Genomic DNA, 20,466 nt, shown 5'->3' on the forward strand with positions numbered 1-20,466 from the left:
TCTTCTACACTGCTGGTGGGAATATAAATTAATCCAGCCACTATGCAGAACAGTATGGAGATTTCAAAATAAAACTAAAAACAGATCTACCATATGACCCAGCTAATTCCACTTTTGGGTTTATATCCAAAGAAAGTGAAATCAGCATACCAAAGAGATGCCAATGCTTGTGGCAGCATTATTCACAATACCTACACTATGGAATCAATATAGATGCCTACCAACAGATGATTCAAATAAATTTTATATATACAATGAAGTATTATTCAGCCACAGAGTGAAATCCTGTCATTTGTACAAAAAATGGGTGGAACTGGAGGATGTTATATTAAATAAAATAAACCAGACCAGGACCGAATGTTTCCTATTTGTGGAAGCTATAGAAAATTCATACAACTTTAGAACTCTGTCCTATAAAGGTAAATGGTTATTTCTTCACTTTTTCTAAAATGGGGGTGAGGAGCATGGAAGAAGGCAAACAAGCACAGCTGAGTGGTATATTTGTTGTTTTACTGTTAATCTGACACATTTGAACCAAAGCATTCACAATACTTGATATACTTTGAAGAGAATCATATACTATAGTCTTAAGACATAACCACAGTACAAGCAGAACAATTAAAGCTACATAAGGCCTTAAAAGATATCCACAGTGTATATTAATATTCACTCATTTACAAATTAAACTACATACCATTAAATTTCTTTTGCTTTCATTGTTTTAATCAGGCAGGATTCATTCAAGAAAAGGCAACTTAGTTTTTGTGTGTGAGCTTTATTTTTTACTATATTGATTAATATAAAACTTATGAGTGAAATGTTTTCTTACCTCCTACATATAGGAGTAAATCCACGAAATTCTCAGATAGTAATAACAAATAGCCAGTCTAGTTGTGGTCACAAAGAACAATTAATCAACTTTCAGGTTTTTATATGATAAAGAGTACTTCAACTCTGTAAGATTAGTCAAATGTAAAATAAAATCAGGTTTGAAAGCCCTAACTGCCTTTTAAATAACTAAATGAAAATTTTAAATAGTTGCCTCACAGTATCAAACTTGTAAATCCAATCTAGTTCAAATCCAGTGCTATCATGACTTCTCATTTATAATGTAACTAATTAGCAAATTGACAGATGGCATAATAATTAAGACTTCATTTCTTTTTTTTCTGGATAAATGTATTGTGACCAGAGAAAACAGAAAATTCAACGTATTTTACAGTAAAATAACCATTCAAGCCTCTATCCCTGTACAGCAGGGTAAATTCTAGTTAACTTGCATTTTTTTTCATTTATTTTTTAGTTATTCTGTGCACTTGAACTGCTTTAGATATACCGCTTTTGAAAGAGTATTACATTTGTATACCAGGATAAATTTAGTATACTGAGAGGTTTTAAAAATATTTATAAATGTTTCTGATATGCAAAAGCATTTGGCAATACTTTTACAGCATTTGACTTTTATAGAATTAAAATTTCATACAGTACTCATTTTGATGTTTAAAAAAAAAAATTCACAGAAAAATATAAATTACACAGCCTGACTGCTTGATACTGTTATTTCCAGTTTCTGGTTCTGGTAACTAAAACCTTCATTAAGTTTGTTAACAAATCATTACCTGTACATTTATGAAGGCAACTGACATGATTTGCAAACAAAATCTTCAGGTTTCATGTTATTTACCAAAGAGTGCAGTTCAGCAAGAAAAGAAAACTCAATATGCAAATTTACAGAATGTTTTACAAATTTACCAGTTCTTGGGACACAAACTGTTTCAACCTTTCAAGGTATTGCCCATAAAGTTCCACATCATTGTGTCCTGCTCCTTCAACCCACAGAGGCTCCACAGGTCTTTGGCAACGCTCAAACAACGCGAGGCCATGTGAAAAGTCAATGACTTCATCTTCAGTCCCATGAATTATTAATACTGGAGAGGTTATCTTAGAGATTTTGTCGATACTGCAGGGTAAAGAAATGGGAGAAAAAAAGATAAGTTAACTATGTAAAAAGAAGTATAACTTTTCTTGTTCTATAACAGAAAATTCAATCAGAAACTGTATAAAATCAGCTCAGAAGGGATGGATGTCTTAGATTTTGAGTAACATTTCAAAAGATGATTTTTGACTCCCAAGAATGTTGGCAGCAGGCCTTCATCTTGCAAGGGAAAACTTTAGAAAGAGCTTTCTCTGGAGATTGTACCAGATCAGCTCTTTAGTTCTCCACTCTTACCTATTAGCAGATAGCCAAAATTGTAAGGTATCAAGAGAAAACACTTCAAATATAAGAAAAAGATAAAGACAAACAGAATTTTTAAAAGGTAACTTGGAGGACAAACTATGCAGAGAACCTTACAAACAAGTCTTTTCAAAAGTCTTGAGAGATAAGACAATATAACTGTAAAATGAGAATGGAATCTTATAAAGGAAGAAATAATCAGTGAAATAATTCAAGGCTGTATTTGGTAAGACAAATGTTTATTTATACTATTTGCGGTGAAAAAGATGTTCAGTAATAGAGGAATTAAGACTTAAAAAAATAAAAAATGTATGACTTTTTAAAATATTTTATTTATGGGTAGCACTGCTTCTTTCTTTGGGTATCCTAGATATGAATGAAGGAGCTAGACAGAACTGAATGAGGGAGCTAGACAGAACTGTAAGTTGTTAAGTGTCACTTAAACCACCTTTCTTTATTAATTCCTATCATTCAGCTAAACAGAAATGGTTTAATAGATATCATTATCTAAAAGAAAAACTCAAAACAAAATAAACACCCACAGCGGTAGAATGCTTTCTTAGCATACAAGAGGCCCTGGATTTGAAAGCACTGCCAAAAAAAGGGAAACAAAACCAACCAACTCCAAACTTCCCATATCCTGCAGTAGTGATAAGATCACATTCTCCTGTTTCTCTACTAAAATGACACTTTTCTAGCCAATCATGAAAAAAACTTTTTGAAATAACCTTTGCTGTTCCAAACAACCAAGTGATAACATGGCTTCTGACCTGTCATTCACACACACACAAAAATCCTTTATGTTGTAGCCAACCAATGAAAGGGAAGCCTAAGAGTTACCAAAATCTTATACCTTCTCCCTCTTTGAAAAAATTAGGTCATCAATTTTTTCCAACTACAGTATGGAGGGAAAACTAAAAATAGGTGGGAACTACCTCCTGTTGTGAGAAGCATGAAGTAGCTGCCCTTTTTCAAATCTGTGTAACACTGTATGTTTGCAGGGTTTGTGGTGACAATACTGATATTCCTCATTTAACAACCTACATGTTTGACGACTACACATGCGACCCAGGTACGCTATTCAGATTTATGGCCCACTCTATTTTTTTGTACAGTTCTGTATGTATTATTAGCAGAGCCTCAATATCTTTTTTGTACAGACACCTTGTTTATACACAGTGCTAAAACTTTTGCTGATTGTACTGTACAGTACTGTAGTTTTGTTGTTATATATTACAGTACTGTATGAGTTATGCAAACAAAAGCAAAGTCATGAAGTTGGAGTTTCCCTCAACCATTTCTTTATTTTGAATACTGTAATTTACATACTATATACAATTCCTCACTTAGCGACCAAATTCAATGAACGACCTAGTCTCAGGACGGTAACTCAGTCATTAAATAAGGAAATGTCTATACTCTTAATTCATAAGATTCAATTATTTTGCAGTTTCCTTTTTTTTGTAAATTAGATATCATTAACTAATTTTTTCCTCTACTTATTATTCCTTTCCCTCACCGTTAGGTATCTCACTTAATGGTACCATTATTCATTACCAGCTCAAGGGAGAAACTGGGATCTTATTAAAGTTCTTCTCTTTATAGTATCTCACACCCAAATGTACAACCAGTTCTACCAATTTTACTTCACAATTTCATTCTCTTGTGTCTAATACTAGTGACACTGTGTAGAGTATAATATCCTCCTTCTACATATTGGTCAAACATTTTGACTTTCTTACTGGACACCTGCCAATACTCTTCAAACTAATTTTTTTTCACAATTCCTATATGATAATTAATAAAGAATAGAGGCTCATGGCTGAATGAACTGTGTCATCAACGTCTTAAGTGATAGAAAAATAATTCAAGTTTCTTGGAATTGCACTATCTTGAATATTGCCACTTACTTTGGGAATGCATCAAAACAGTAGGTCTTCTTGGTATCAGGAAAAGCAACTCGCATTCCTGAGGTCAAAGGAGAATGAAGAATAACAGCAGCACTCTCATACCGAGCAGCAAGATCCACAGATGGTACTGTCCCTATACTTTGGCCATATATAATCACATTTTCAGGACGAATGCCATACCTACAAAATTCAGAAGTTAAAAAAAAAGTTGGACTGGAAGAAAATGTCCCATCATTTCTGAAGATTTAACATTAGAATGATGTAGGATGAGACAATGTCAAGTAATTTACGATTAAAAATTAAGTTTCCCAGTTATCACCATCAATTTTAATGCTACAGCAAGCTCTATACTATAAGCTTATTTCACCTGTTTAATTTAACCTTTCAGAAATAATTGCTGGTATTGTTTAAAATTTCAATCTTTATGTATTAAATCACTTATTATGCTCTAGTAATTCAACCTAGCACATTGTTGACTAAGCGTGGAACACACCAGATTACTCTTTTGTTTTTATTTTTGTGCTACTGGGCATTGAACCAAGGGTCTTGAGTACAGTAGTCAAGCACTCTACCACTGAGTTACACCTTGGACCTTTTAATTTTTGTTTTGAGACAGGGTCTCAACTAACTTGGCCAGGCTCACCTTGAACTTGCAATTCTCCTGCCTCAGTCTGCCAAGTAGCTGGAATTACAATTGTGTGCCACAAGGCCCAATTATATCACTAATATTTTAATGGACTGGTGTTTAATGTATATTTAGTGTTTATTTAACAATATAACAAGTTCTTTATTTCTCCAGACACTGAGAACAGCTCATTTTTATTTTCTAAACTGGTCATACTGATGAAATGCTACATAAGACTATGGTTATGAAATGAGTACAATAATGTACGATAACTGAAAAGATGAACAGATAAACTAGAATTTCAAACACAATACAGTTCAGTGAATTATGAAGAGACTTCCAAGAGTACTATTTTCCTCCTTTTAACACTGCCAGAGATTTTAAATACAAGTTCACTGACTTAATAAAATAGTTATGTTCCAAGAACTATTAGTTGGCCTATTTAGAAGGCACAGAGTAATCAGTGCTGGTAGTTAAGAGCCATTTGCAAAGCAGCTTCTAGACCTTCAGACAGGTAAGAGAGCTTTCCGAGAATCTGAACATTCACTAGGAAAGAGCAAGGCAAACTATCCACATGTTCTCTTCCAGGAAAAGATTATGTGAACTATCCAGGTAATGATATTCCTCCCAATAGTTTCTTCTAATCAGTCCTACACAAACACTTGGGATATAATCTAAAGGTGGGTTCCATCCAGTCCTAATTTACTCTTTTTTTTTTTTAGAGATATTTATAAAAATTATTTTATTATGCCATGTTAGTTATATAATGAGTTTCATCTTGGTATATTTGAACATGTATGTAACGTACTTTGATTATTTTCACCCCCTCATTAACCTCCTTTTCCTTTCTTTCCATGATCATACTGATCTCTTTTCTCTTCTCTAGTAATCTCCTTTTGATTTTCCTGTCATAGATATATATTTTTTGTATTAAATTCTTTTATTGGTACATTGTAGGTATACAACACAATTACATTTCTCATTGGGAATTGTACCTTTACATAATGCATCTTGGTTCTTATTTTTTCCCCATTCCTAGCCCTCCCTTCACCCCCTCCACCTTTCCCCACCTACAAAGACTTTTATTTCCATTTTTTCCGTTTCTCATCATTTTTCCTTTCCCTTCTTTCCTTTCCCCTGCTCCTCCCACTACCCCTACCCTTTGGACCTTTTCTTCCTATTTTACATTATCGATTATTCATTCTAATCATTGGTACATTTTAGGTATACAAAATAATGACATTCATCATCGGAAATTTGCACCTTTACATAGTCTCTCTTGGTTCTTATTTTTCACTCTTGCCCAGCCCTCCCTTCAACCCCTCCAGTCCTCCCTATTTACAAAGATTTTGTTCCTATTTTTCCATTTTCTCATATTAATCCCATTCCCTTCTATCCTTTCCCCTAGCCCTCCCAATTCCTTCCCCTTTGCCCCTTTTCTTCCTATTTCACATTACCTATTATACATTTAGTCCTTATTTACACTTTCAGTTTCTCACACCAGAGAAACTATTCAGTATTTACACATGTGTCCTATTTATTTCACTTGAGTATCGCCTCAATGTGCATCCACTTAGCTATAAATGTCTCTAATTTCTCATTTTTTATGGCTGAGTAGTACTCCATTTTATTAAAAAACCACATTTTCTTGATCCAGTCTCCAGTTGATGGGCATTTGGGCTGTTTCCAAGTTTTAGCTATTACAAACTGTGCTGCTATGAACATGGGTGCACATATATCACTGTGGTATGATTCTTTTAATTCTTTGGGGAAGATCCCCAGCAGTGGAATTTACTCTTAATGTGACTAAACTGAGAAAAGCTTTTTTCCTTTACACAGAAATAAAGATATTGGGAGAGGGCCAGGGATTTAGCTCAGTGGTTCCGATGCCTGCCTCACAAGCGCAAGGTCCCGAGTTCAATCCCTGGTACCAAAAAAAAAAAGAAAAGAAATTGGGAGAATGAACATTAACGGCACTGGCACAATTCAACACTACATTATTAAAAGCTGAACAACAACAACTGCTGATGGCAATTATGGGTTTTCGGCTAAAGATGGCAATGGCAAGGCTCTAGAGCAGTGGTGGCGAACCTATGGCATTCATGCTGCAGCAGGCTGTTATCACTCAAAGCGCTAGAAGGTTAGTCATCACTGCTCTAGAGAAACATGGGTAGCTGCCAATGAAGTATCAGCGAACTATAAGCAGTGATAATTTCAGACAGTATGAATCAAAAGGACTTTTGAGACCATCAATCTAGTTGAGCTGTTTAATGAGATGCTCAAAGTCACAATAAGTTAATGACAGATCTATAATGAGGACCAGGTATACCAACTCCCAGGCCAGAGCTCTTTCCACTACAACACAGACAGCTTAAGAATTGTTGAGGCCCACAGAGTGAACATCAGGACCTTATTTTCTGTTGGTTCATCAGAAGGTCAGAAACTGAGGTTATTAGGCATATCAATTTTCTGAAAAGGTGATCACTCAAACAATAATTATTTAAATTCATTATTTCTCTTTTTCACTTAAGCCTTAACTTTTTACTTTTATTAAGTAAAAGAATTATAAGTCACGTATCGCAAATATGTATACCACACACACACACACACACACACACACACACATATATATGGAAATTATCTGGGTAATCTTTTACTCAACCTTTTTAAACAGATAAAGAAACAGGCTCAGAGAAGTTAAATATATTTCCTAAGACTACTTATACTTACTAACTGTTCCAATTGTATTTAGGGTGCAACATGAGAGACAATACAGAATTGCTAAGAATCTATAGGATGATTTAAATTTATTCTGCCTTTTTTATTAAAAATGATCAACAAATATGTGAAAAAAATCAAGAAAAAATCATTTTAGAAAGTTTTCTTTAAATTGATATCTGACATAAGAAAGGAAAGCTGATTATATAGATTTTCTCACAAATATAGAATACTGAATATCATGTTTTGTTTCAGTAACATCATCCTTTTATGTTGCTTAGAAGTACTAATAATAAAGACCATCTGTTTTACCTTAGCAAGTTTAAGCCATATTATTTCACTGACATTACATTTTAAAAGTATGATATTTATGACATGTGAATTGTTTTTAAAATACTAAATAATTTTTACCATCCCCCTTTTAACTCCTTACTACTATTTTAACTCTTCAAATCTATGTTTTCATTTAATTTCAATTAAAAATCTCCCCTACTCCCTCCCCTTTCCCCCTTGGTATTGGGGACTGAACTCAGGTAGCACCCAACTACATCCCCGGACTTTTCAGTTTTTTGAGACAGGGTCTTAATAAGTTGCACAGGCTTTCCTCTAACTTCCTGAGCCTACTGAAGTAGCCGGGATTACAGGTATATGCTACCACACATACCTAGTAATTCCCTTTATATGGAATTTTGCTGAAAGTGTAACTTCACACTTTTGGAGAAGGACATATTTTTAGACATTTTCTAAAACAGGTTATATCCTTTAACAAAATTAAGGAGGTTCTCCCTGTTACCATTAATATTTAAACATTAAATTAGAAACAATGAGTTTTCTTTATGCCTGCTAGCTTACACTTAAAAGTCAGGCATCTTATGACAAATAAGTTACATAAGATACCTATCTATTTATTGAACATTAATCTGATTCATGAGAAAATACACTCAAGTCTACAAAATAGATATTTTTCAAGAAAAATTTGTATGTATCTTGGTGACTAGGAAAATTTAATGTAATTTCCAGTCTCCAAATGTATATTCTTTGTTATAATCAAAAAATAATTGACAAAATAATAAAAATTTCTCACATTATCAAAACATTACTTCAAAAAACAACAACTTGAAATGGCCTTTCCAAATTTTAAGAGTCCAGAATGTAAAGTAAAATCTCATTTAAAATAATAACTTTAATCATTCCAATAAAGTATATTTACATCACAGTGCCCAAGAAATAATTATATAAAATAATGTATGGGCTGGAGATCTAGCTCAGTGGCACCGCGCCTGCCTCACAAGCATAAGGTCCTGAGTTGGATCCCTGGGACCAAAAAAATAAATAAATTAATTAAATAAAATAATGTAAACCTGTTAGGGTTTCAATTCTCTCAATAATGACAGATCAAGTGAATGATTACTTAAATATCATTTTCTCTAATTTCACTGAAAGGCTACAACTGTGAACAAATATTTGAATACCACACCTCAATAAGAGAGTTCATCAAAGCAAACATTTATCATTTGATTTAAAAATTTAAAAAGTCACATACCACATGCATTAATATACATACCAACCTGAGTTGTCTTAAAGAGCTGTTGTGGTTATTATACAAAATTTAAAATCGTAATCTAAAAGTTTAATGATTCCTAAGTATATATTTGTAAGTACAATCTTTCTATAGTAGTTCAAGGCATGTATAATAAAAACAATTTTTATATTAATGCAGTACAATTTTGGATAACTACCATAAATGTGAAAAATACTTCCCAATCACACTTTACCTTGTCCTAAGAGCAAGCCAAGCAGCTTCAATATCTGCATATAGGTTCTTCTCTGTTGGTTTTCCAGAACTTGCACCGTATCCAGAATAATCATATGAGAATATGTTACAATTAATCCGTGATCCCAGTCCTATGTAAAAGCTGCTCATCTGACCAAGATCAACAGCATTTCCATGTGAGAAGAGTAAAGTGTATTTGGCATTGGGTGAGCAACGCACAAACATACAGGCAATTCGGTTGCCTTTACTGGTTCTAGTCATGAAACATTCCATAGCATCTTTTTCTCTAGAAGAGTATTGCCAGTCAGCTCGTTCTGAGAGGTGTAAAGTCCAGCGGCTTCCACTTTCATCGCACATCAGTGTGTAAGTTGGATCAGGTGGCAAAAATGCTAATTTTGAAGCAATTTTCCCTGGGCAAGGTGGACAGCAGAAGAGGCAACATAGCTCACTAAATGAAAGATTATTCATCCTCTGAAAAAGAAAAAGAGAAAGCAAAAGTTTTTAATAACTGTGGATTCTGCATTCTTGTACAATGGGTTAAAATAAAGGCATGTGTAATTATTATTGGTGGTTCATGTCTGCTAAGTATCTGCCTCAATAGATCTTGGCATCTTTCTAGAAATACATTAAATCCTAGAGTGAGGCAAATATTCCTAGCCTGTAGATAAAACTCAAACACTGTATGTTTCAAATAGTAGTGATTATTATACATAACAAAAATGTGAAAGATAACGTATTAAGATAATAGAAGGCATGAATTATCTTTAGATTATCTTGCAATTTCTGTGTAACTCAATAAAGACTATCAGAATCTCATGAAGAAGCTAGGGATTACATAATAAAGTAAAATAAGAAAAGTACACAAGGTGAAGCAGTGGTAGAGCCAGAATTTGATGCTAGTCACTCCTACTCTCACGCAAACAGGTTCTAAAATCCTTCTTGTGGGAAAGCAGCCTTTCATTTTATCACAGTAAGGTGGTTCAAATAACCTATAAAGTGTAAAAAAATAATATATATGTAGACTTGTACCTATGTACATACTTATTGCCCACACTCAAAAAAGGCTAAAATATGAAGTCAGCTATGAAAAAAAAAGTTAAATCTCCTCATGTTGGATGAAGAACACAGAGAGCTGGGGTGGAATCCCAACTTAACACTAGCTTTGTCTCCTCGGGCAAATTATTTACCTCTTTGATCTTCATTTTCTTCATAAGTAAACAAGGCCAGTCAATACCTACACTGAACATAGTGGTTGTGAAGATCAAAAAAGATGTCAGGGAGGTATACAATCCAGTGACAGCCACATAGTTGGCACATTCCAGAATGGTCCTCCCGTTTTTTTAGTATAATACTTTTTTAAAAACTTGGGCAAAATAAACACAGTACTTATTTTTGCACCATCAGCATTTCTGTCTATTTTTACCCTTTCTCAAACTCTCTTTTTAGCTGACACAGACCATTGCTTAATTCCTGGAAAGGGGAATTCAAAACAATTACTTAATATTAAAGTTTATGGAAGTTGCCAGTGCTCTACACATTGAAATCTTAAGTACATTATAACGTATACAAGACGTTAAGATTGATGGTTCAGATTTTTTGTTCACCTCTGAACACTATTACAATACCTGTCCCATTGTAGGCACTTCATATGTTTAAAGAATGAATAAAATATTACTTAAAGGTTTGGTAGCACACTAAACTTTCTCCAAAGTAAAAGATAGGAAAAATTATACATCATTATACGGAGAAGATAGTTCCCCTTAGGTGAGCAATAGGGTTGAGATGTTTAAGAAGAGAAGAATGTCCTTTTCACTCACCATTGAATGAAAATATATTCTCTGAGACTCAATACAAATGTGTTAATTTCTCAGAGCAGAAACAGCACAGGAAGAGAGATACAAGTACAACATGAAGGACTTTAAAAGATGAGCAAGGGAAGGGCAGAAAAGTGTCTTGAATATCAAAAACACTTTTACTTGTTATTCTACCTTTATTTCTTTTCAGCCTTTTAAATAAATTTGTTGGAACAAGAATTAGAATAGAAGTGAGAACTAGGTGTCACCTCTAGTGCTAACATGAACTGGAGGATGCTGAGGGCATGCGCAGGGCAAAGGAGGCAAAGAATGTGTGATGCAGTGGTGGTGAACCTATGGCACGAGTGCCACAGTCAGGTGTCTGTTATTACTGAAAGCTCTAAAAGGTTCGCCATCACTGGTGTAATTAGCAGTGTCCACGACAGAATCTGACTATCTTGCAATAGGAAGATTTAAAAAATCTGATGAAGATGGCAACAGAAAGGGTCTGTTTCAGGAGATGACCTGGGGGTGGGGGTGGGGAATGAAGTAGGAAGTACAATATATCAATGCTTTGTTTAGTATCTGACTATGGTTATTTCTCACCCTCAATTACCTTACATGCTGTAACTACTGACCCACAACTGCCAATTAAAAGTGTGATTAGTAAGTAAAGTGGATATAGTTAGACTATGTTCCTATAATTTACCACTTAGACATGAAGACTTATACACAGTAATAAACTAGTTCTGAAATCACCTGGCGACTGAACACAGGTAATGGCACAGAGATGCTTCTGCAGATGAACACCAAAGGAAAGAAGCAAAACAAGAATGGCTGCAGTGCCAGGGTCATAGCCAGTGAAAATACACAACCTTCTTCAGGATGGCAGAAGAAATTATTCCCATGTCCGCTGTCCCAAAGTGAGCTAACTGGGACCCATTTAATGACAACTCACAAATTTTTACCTTCCAAATAACAAGCTTGATACAGGACAGCAATTTAAGTCAGGCTTTTAAAAAGTTACTGTTTCCTTTTCTGTTTGAAAAATTTCACAGTACATATAAACAAAATAAAGCTAAGTTTTTGTAGATCTGAGCTGAGTTACTGAGGAAAAAATTTTCATTTTTTTGATCTAAAAAAAAAAAGTCACTGAAACAGCTTGTTAAATTGAGCTAATTGTAAATCCAACTTAAAAAGTTACCTGAATAAAAATATCATTTAGTTGTTACACATACACACACACACACACACACACACACACACACACACTCCTAGAGAGGAAAGACAGAATAGTACTAGGGGAAAAATAAAAGATTTGGGAGTATAAGAAAACCCTAAGAGAAACAACAAATTCAATAATTTACAGAAGCAGCAAAAGTTTGAACCAGACAAAATAGGGATTTAAAACAAGTTACAATAAATCCAGAAAGAGAGAGAGAAAGAGAGAAACAGAAAAGACCAGACTGAGAAATCTCCAAATATGCAATTTGAGGGTAGGTGATGAAGAGAGAGAAAACAGAAAAGAAAATTTAATATATAAACAGATTAACAGCAGAGAAAGCAATATCCACACTATAAAGAGGTCTCAGGATAATACAGAGGAGAAAATAAAGGCCAAGCATTTCTTAGAATTAAAGATAACAATTCAGATTGAAATAGCTCAAAAGGGGCCAAACATGGGGAAACGCTCACAGCTAGACACTTTTTGGTAAAAATGAAAAACATCAGGAATAAAAAAAAGACCCCAAAATTTTTTACAAAGTAATAAGAGATTACTTACTAGAGAACAAGAATTTTTCACTTTTCAATAGCAACACCTATAATATAAAAGGCAAGTAGTCAGGGATGGCTAGAATATAGAAAATTAGAGCACTTATAAACTACTGGTGGGAAGGAAATTGATGGATCAAATCTGGAAAAATTTGGTAGTCTCTCAAAACAAAAAACAAAACAAAAATCACCCCAGAATTATGATTTTACCAAGAAATTTCACTTCTAAGTATATACCTAGGAGCAATGAAAAACTGTCCACACCAAAACCTGTACATAGATGTTCACAGCACTATTATTTATAATAGCCCCAAAGTGAAAATAACACTATGTTCAATTGATGAACGAATAAACAAAATGTATTATATTCATACAAATAAAATAAAGAGGAACAAAGCAACGATGCATGCCATGAGGTGGATGAACCTTAAAAAAATTATGCTAAATGAAAGAAGCCAATCACAAAAGACCATTTAACATATGGTTCCATTTATATGAAATGTCCACGGGCCGGGGATTTAGCTCAGTGGTGCCGCGGCCTGCCTCGCAAGCACAAAGTCCCAAGTTCAATCCCCGGTACAAAAAAAAAAAAAAAAAAGATCTATATGAAATGTCCAGAAGAGGCAAATCTATAAAGATAAAAAGTAGACTGGTGATTGTCTAGGGCCGTGGAAGATGAGTGGGTTGGGAAGTAAGGACTAAAGGAAATGAACTTTCTTTATGGAATAATGAAAATGTTGTAAAATTTATGTGGTAATGTTTGCACAAGTCTGAACAAATTCATTAAAAATCACTGAAGCATGCATGTTAAATGGGTGAGTTCTACAGTATGTGAACTTTATCCTAATAAAACAGTCACATACACACAAAATCTATGAAAAACTAATTCTGAAAAGAAAAAGCAAAGATATATATGTATTGTGCAAGGTAGCTGGGAATTTTCCCTCCCAGATAAGAAGACAGACTACACAATAACAAACGTTAAAGTAATAAAGACTGATGCTAATACAGAAACAGACCTACTAAGAAAAGACAGCTTAATGGACTCACATATGAACAAGAATATGGCAGGTTTCAAAGTAGGAAAAGATGGATTCTTTAGTAAAAGACGTTGGGAAAACTTACTACGTAAGCAATAGTTTTATCCCTATCAGTATATGACAAACTTCAGGCAGATTACAGACCTAAAGAGCAACCTACAAAAACTTAAAACCACACATACACAACTTAGTAGATTTATCTTTATTCAAATGAAGGATACCTATTCAGAAAAAAAAAAGTCTGGGAAAAAAGACTTCATCATCCAAAACTGTAATGGACATAATACTTAAAATATGACGGCTGGTATGTGGTTCAGTAGTGAAGTGGTTGTCTAGCAAAGCCTTGGGTTCCATTGTCTAAACCACAAAAATAAGTAAAATAAAATATAAGAACCTTCGCAGAAGCAAGAGGAAGAAAATAACAGGTAACTTGAAAATTCACAGAAAGACATTCACATGGCCTAACAAATATGAGGAAAAGACTCAAACTCACCATTAGAAATGCAAGAAACAGCACTTCAGAACTATAGTAAAAACAAAACTCAGTAATATTCAGTGATGTTAAAAATAGGATAAAATAGGAATCTTTGTGAAATGCAGGTAAGCCATCCTACAAGAGGGTAGGTAAGAATCCTACCCTTGGGTAAGTCCAAAGAAACTTGCAGTTTTATATGGTAATGTACAAGAGTATTCACTGCCAAGTTATTTATGTCTGAACATCAGAAGTAACACAGATGCCATCAGTGGGGAAATGAGTAAGCGTGTTTGATGCAGATAATGGAATATTATCTGTAGTCAGAAAGATGACTTGGAAGGCTAGAGCTTAAAAATATACTAGAATAAAAAAGGAATAAACAGATCTAATACCATAAATATAAAAAAGACTCATAAAGATTTATACATCATCAAGAACATGTATATCAGGGATTTAGCTCAATGGCACTGCACCTGCCTCAAAAATGCAAGGTCCTGAGTTTGATCCTTGGTACCGCAAAAAACAAAAAACCAACAACGCCCCCCCCGACACACAACCCAAGTATATCAGACTATATATTTATGGAAAGGGAAATAAAGACAGAGGGTGAAGAAAAAAATACAAATTAAATTAACAAGGGCAGAGCCTGCTCACAGACTGATAAATTCTAGATGGCAACAATCACATCTGCTTGCTTACAAATGGACCTCTAGGGCCAGAGTACCTAAAGGACAGTAAGATTTCTAGTATTTGCGAAATTAATGAGTTGGCAGATTAGTAAGATTAACTCAACTCTTTGTATCTAAGATGCTCCCACAAAAGAAGGGGTGAGGAATAGGAAAAAGAAGGAAGTAGAGAAGGAGAAACTACTAAACTTATTTTCTTACGTGGGGACAAAAGAGAAGCAGTCAAATAAAAATCCCTGAACCCGAGCGTTGTGGAGTAGGAGCAAGTGGAAGTAAATATGTTGTTAGTACTAAATTATTCAGTGCATTATGAAGAATAGGACAGTCTTCCAGGAAGGAGGAAATCTTGCCCTTCTTGAAATCAACACACAAAATGAAAGGTTGTCTCACTTTAAACAGATGGCCTATTAAGGTTTTCCTTTGCATATTCTAGGTCAAGTGCTCTATCACTGAGCTATGTATGCCCTCACCCCTACAGAGGATACTTGGTTATTTCAGTTAGAGCAAGAGGGATTTCCTAAAATTATATGAAATAATTTAAGAAGTCGTTTCTCCTGGTTAACTTTTTCTTGTTCAATAACGAAGAAAAAGGATGAACAGAGACTTTTTCCCAGCAAAACAAAGACTAATGTTAAAAATGTCCCTAAATAGAATGACCCACTACATCTCCTTCCTCTTTTCTAACACTAACTCCTGACATGACTCCTGTCAATTTCTGATACAATGATTTCTGGATAAAAATCTCTTTTCATTCTCTTTCTAATAGTTTCTTGGTAAAGGGGATCAACTAATAGTATTAACATCTGCAAATGACCATTGCTTCTTTAAGGTTCAAGATTATGTTATACTGAACAGAACTAGAACTCATATGTCTTTTACAGGTCTAGGAAACATTAAAAATGCTACCCTTGGGCCGGGGATTTAGCTCAGTGGTTTTGTGGCCTGCTGTGCAAACGCACGGATCCGAGTTCAATACTCCGGTACCAAAAAAAAAAAAGAAATGCTATCCTTTTTGTACTTTGTGTGGTATTTTGAGAACTGTGGTCTAAATACCATTTATAATTTAAAGCCTCATCCTATTCAGAGTGTAAGATGGAGATAATAAATCACTTAAATTTTGCTATACTAGATTTAATGTTAAGAAATACATTCTAAAGCCCAAGATGAATTACTTTGAATTTGGCTTCACTGATGGCTAAATCTGGGGGGCAATATCATAGTTTTTTTTTGTGGGGTATCAGAATTTATCATGTCACCTAGAGACTCTGTAACTAATTAGTTATAGGTCAGTCTATTTAACAACAAGGTTTCTGGAAGTTCCAATGATAAGGAGTAACAGAAACAGTTCCCAGACATTATTTTTTAAAGCTATTTTTAAAAACCTCTAAACATTCACAGACCAAAATAATTGAAAACAGAAAGACTGTGCAAAAATGTAAAGATTGGTTTGTTAACTACTATAAGAAAAAAGTCACTTTTGATGCTTTGGGATGGGGGGCATTTCAGAAATGGGACTTGAACTCCAAGGTGTTGCTTGCGTTAAACAAATACTACCACTGAACATACACCTCCAGCCACACTGATGCTTACTTTGGTTACAAAAATTAAAATCTGTTTTAAATGAAACTGACAGGTAAAGAAATTAGGAAAAAAATAAAACCAGACGTTTAACAACACTAGAAATGAACGAATATAAGATGTTTGATTAACAGCAAGATAGTAAATTCAGAGTGGACTAAAATGACACCAGACATTCAACTATGAAAAATAAGGGAAAAAAGGTCAGAATTTAGGTCTGTGCAAGTGGGGCCAGGTGCCCAACATACCCCAGTGACCTAGGGGAAGTCATCCTAACACTAACAAAGCTGATTATATAATAACTCAGTCTAAGTATACCAATATCAAATAAAGGAATATTATACTCATTTTAGTATCCTTTAAGAACATCATGTGAATTAGGCACCATCTTATCAAAACCAAGTATGTAACTGGTAAGTAGGATTTATTTATTTACTTACTTAGGTACTGAGGATCACTTGCAAGGCAGGTGCAGTGCCACTGAGCTAACTCCCTGACGGAGTGGTAGGATTTATTAAAGTACACACAATATGTACTTTATGTAATGTAAAACTGTGAATGCTATTGTGATCCTATCTCAAAATAAAAAATAACAAAAAAGGCAGGGAATGTCACTCATTGTGAAGGCTCTAGGTTCAAACTGCTGTGTGTGTGTGTAGACACACATGACTGAATATTCACCTGGAAAAAAATTTGGCAAAATGCTCATTTTCATTATAATGATGGAGCAGAGAACACTTACAGTGATCTGTAAATTTAAAAGGAGGTTCTTAGAATGATATACATTATCTTGTGCAGAAACAGAGCTTGTAAAGCTCATACTTACCTCTATGAGGTAGGCTGTACTTTCTCCTTTTTAAAAACTCTAATAGGAATCACCAGCAGCCACTCCACTGCCTATGAGATCACAAGATGTGAAATTTGGGTGACTGTGCTGGGAAAATTCAACTTTGCTTGAAGAAATAGACTGCACAGACTGTGCTATGTGGGTATAGAAACAAACTCATGGAAAAGTTTTTTGAAGTATTAGATTTTTTTATATTTCAAATTGAAAGAAAAAATTTCAGCAAAACTAATTTTTTCTTTAAAAAGGAATTGTCTGATACTTTTTAGGTAAAAATCAAAAATTTGAATACTAGTAAGATTCTAGATAGAGAGTAATAGAGCCAATGAGTTACTTGGGGTGTGTTTTGGTAAACCAGACAAATGCCTTGGTAATTCTGAGTTTAGAAAAGTGAAGGATTTTTGTCAAACTGGAAAATGTACTGGACAATGCCAAAATAAGATCTTTTCCCCCACTGGTGAGAAGAACTGGAGTTAAGATTAAAACACAAATAAAAACAAAAAAATCCCTGAGAAGATGGTAAACATTTACCAATGACCTCAAAATAGTTCAGTCAGGGCAAGTTATATATATATATTTTTTTAGTAGAAAAAAGTTAGGCACTAAGTACCAGAAGTGAGAAAGTTTTATCTATAATGATATTACAGTAAAAGATAGAAATTAAGATTGAAGAGCCTATATAATAGCCCAAGTAATGAAACTGGAACAGAAGTGACACAGTTCAATGTAGCCATCTCTATACTTTTGTTTTCCCTCATGTATGGCTAGTGGCACAGCATAGAACAAGTATCTCAAAAGCGCTATTGAGCAGTGCAGAACTAGAGGCTTAGAAACACAGTCAATTCAGAATCAGAACTTACGTGCTTCACATTCATACTAGCTTCAGAAGCTGGAGCCCCTTCCATCCTGGCATCTCCATCACAGTCTACATAGGTAAGCAATTTTGATAGCTCTTCTTATTGTTCACTGATGAAGCACACACAAGTCAATGAGATTACAAACACAACACTATTTTAGAAGCCTATATCTTGATAAAGATGTTCTAAGATAGGCTTATTATTAACCCAATTTTAATTTTATTAAAAATAAGCAATGCAAACCTATTAGGCTACGTTTTAACTCATGTTTTTGACAGGTTCCCTGCATACTGAAGTTGCAAGCAAACCACAAAAGCTGTAAAACACCTTGTGACTATCAGACAACTAATTTCTGAACATACCCCAGGAATATTCTAAACATTTTTACAATCCTGATGATCCAATGGAGCAATGACCTAACAAGTGAATCAAGTCTTCCTGATTGAGTAAGACAGGCCGTCCATTGTTGCATATGTTAATATCAGATTCTTATAAACCTTTTGGTGACTGGAAAGTACAATTATCATAGAGCTTTCAGAGATACACCTCTACACATTGCTGAGTGTAGGCTAAAAACATGAACAAACACGTTTCCCCCAAATCACAAGCTTTTGGTACTTCAACTGTAAGACTTCCATCATGGGTATTCCCAAAATTCACAAAAGCAGTCCTATTAGTCTAGAAACATCCCAGAAATACACATTATTTTCTCCTTATGTGTAAGAAGGAAAAGGTGTTTCTGGGAAACCTTTCACATTTCATACTACATAATGTCTATCTATGGCACAGTATAATTTAATCAATGTAGTCACGTGCTTCAGGAAACAAGGATTATTGATGACAAACGTTGAACACAATCTTTCTTAAAAAGAGGATCATACTACTGGTAACACAGTTCTTGCTTTCTAGATGCAGTACCCTCTTCAATTCTTAGAACACTAATATTAAAAAATTATTCTGTTGTGACAATTACCGCGTTTTTCAGGTATATGTTCTTTGGGCTTTCATTGCTTCTTCACTGACAGCTTTAACTATTTGATCTAATAATGCAATTAGTAAATTCTTCCAGTGAGAAGGTAATCAAGTCTTTTACACAGCATCATAGCAGAGTATAGCCCAAAACTCACAAAGCTAAGAATTAAAAGGTATGGCTTTCAGTTTTAGTTTTATTTCTGAACAGCTGGCAATTTTAGGGAAGCTAATCTATACTTCATTTTTTTCCTATAAAATGAGAAGTCTGGGCTCAGGGATTTAGCTCAGGGCACTGTGCTTACCTCTCAAGCATAAAGTCCTAAGCTCGATCCCTGGTACTAAAACATAAATAAACAAAATGAGGAGTTTGAACTAGATAATGTTTCTTCTACTTCTAAAACACTGTGATTAAGATTCTTCTCATAAGATTCAAATTCATTTAATCTTCCAAAGCATGTAAGAGAATTAAAAAATTTGTGATTTGCAAAACTTCAAGTTTGCAAAACTCCCACCACAACACTAAAAACAAAGCATCTAAAAAAGCACATTAATTTATATTTAACAAGTTAAAGTTCATGAGTTGTAAATTTGGAGGGAGGGAAACAATGTCCTTAAAGTGTGGTAAAACATATATAAACGAAAAAATTATGATTTTAAGTGTAGTTATCTGGCATTATGTAGAGTCACAATGTTGTATATCATGATCATTGCCAACCTTCTACAAAACTGAAATGCTAAACCCAATAATCCATAACTCCATTTTCTCTTTTCTGTAGCACTTGGCAACAACCATTCTTTCTCTACAATTTGGGGGAGGGGGGCAAAATGGTACTATGGATTAGGCCCAGGGGGTGTGGAACTACATCCCCAGCACTTTTTCTCAATTTAAGGATAGGATCTTGCTAAATTGCTCAGGCTAGTGCAGATCATCCTGCCTCAGTCTTCCTGGTAGATGGGGTTGCAAGCATGTGCCATCACTTCTGGCTTCTAAGTTGTTTTTTTTTTGTCTAAGATTTTGACTACTCATTCTTTTCTCTAGGACTATGACTACCTCATATAAATGGAATCATTCAACATACTGTCATTTTGTTACTGGTTTCTTTCACCTATGTCTTCAAGATCCATTTATCTTGTAACATGTCAGAATCTTCGTCCTTTTAAAGTATGAATAATATAACATTTTGT

The 20,466-nt window shown here is 34.4% G+C and overlaps 1 protein-coding gene across 6 annotated transcripts in view; it reads right to left on the reverse strand.

Annotated features, from left to right (window-relative positions):
• Positions 1-493: 493 nt before the first annotated feature.
• The window catches only part of Abhd17b (abhydrolase domain containing 17B, depalmitoylase), a 37,070-nt gene continuing 17,097 nt past the window's right edge, over positions 494-20,466 (reverse strand). For 4 of the 6 annotated variants that reach the window (XM_004838135.4, XM_021252715.2, XM_021252716.2 and 1 more), the window contains 3 exons: positions 9,265-9,734; positions 4,147-4,326; positions 494-1,960 (listed from right to left, as the gene is read on the reverse strand). In XM_004838135.4, the coding sequence (XP_004838192.3) occupies positions 1,741-1,960; positions 4,147-4,326; positions 9,265-9,731 (867 nt within the window). In that variant the 5' untranslated portion in view covers positions 9,732-9,734 and the 3' untranslated portion in view covers positions 494-1,740. Of the gene's footprint in view, positions 1,961-4,146; positions 4,327-9,264; positions 9,735-18,312; positions 18,419-20,466 lie in introns of all 6 variants that reach the window. The other 2 variants (XM_087184098.1, XM_021252714.2) reach the window with 1 other exon arrangement.

This window comes from Heterocephalus glaber, unplaced genomic scaffold (assembly GCF_053883595.1).
Source record: "Heterocephalus glaber isolate CG9 unplaced genomic scaffold, H.glaber_assembly_v1.0 deba00001481, whole genome shotgun sequence".
Classification (NCBI taxonomy): domain Eukaryota; kingdom Metazoa; phylum Chordata; class Mammalia; order Rodentia; family Bathyergidae; genus Heterocephalus; species Heterocephalus glaber.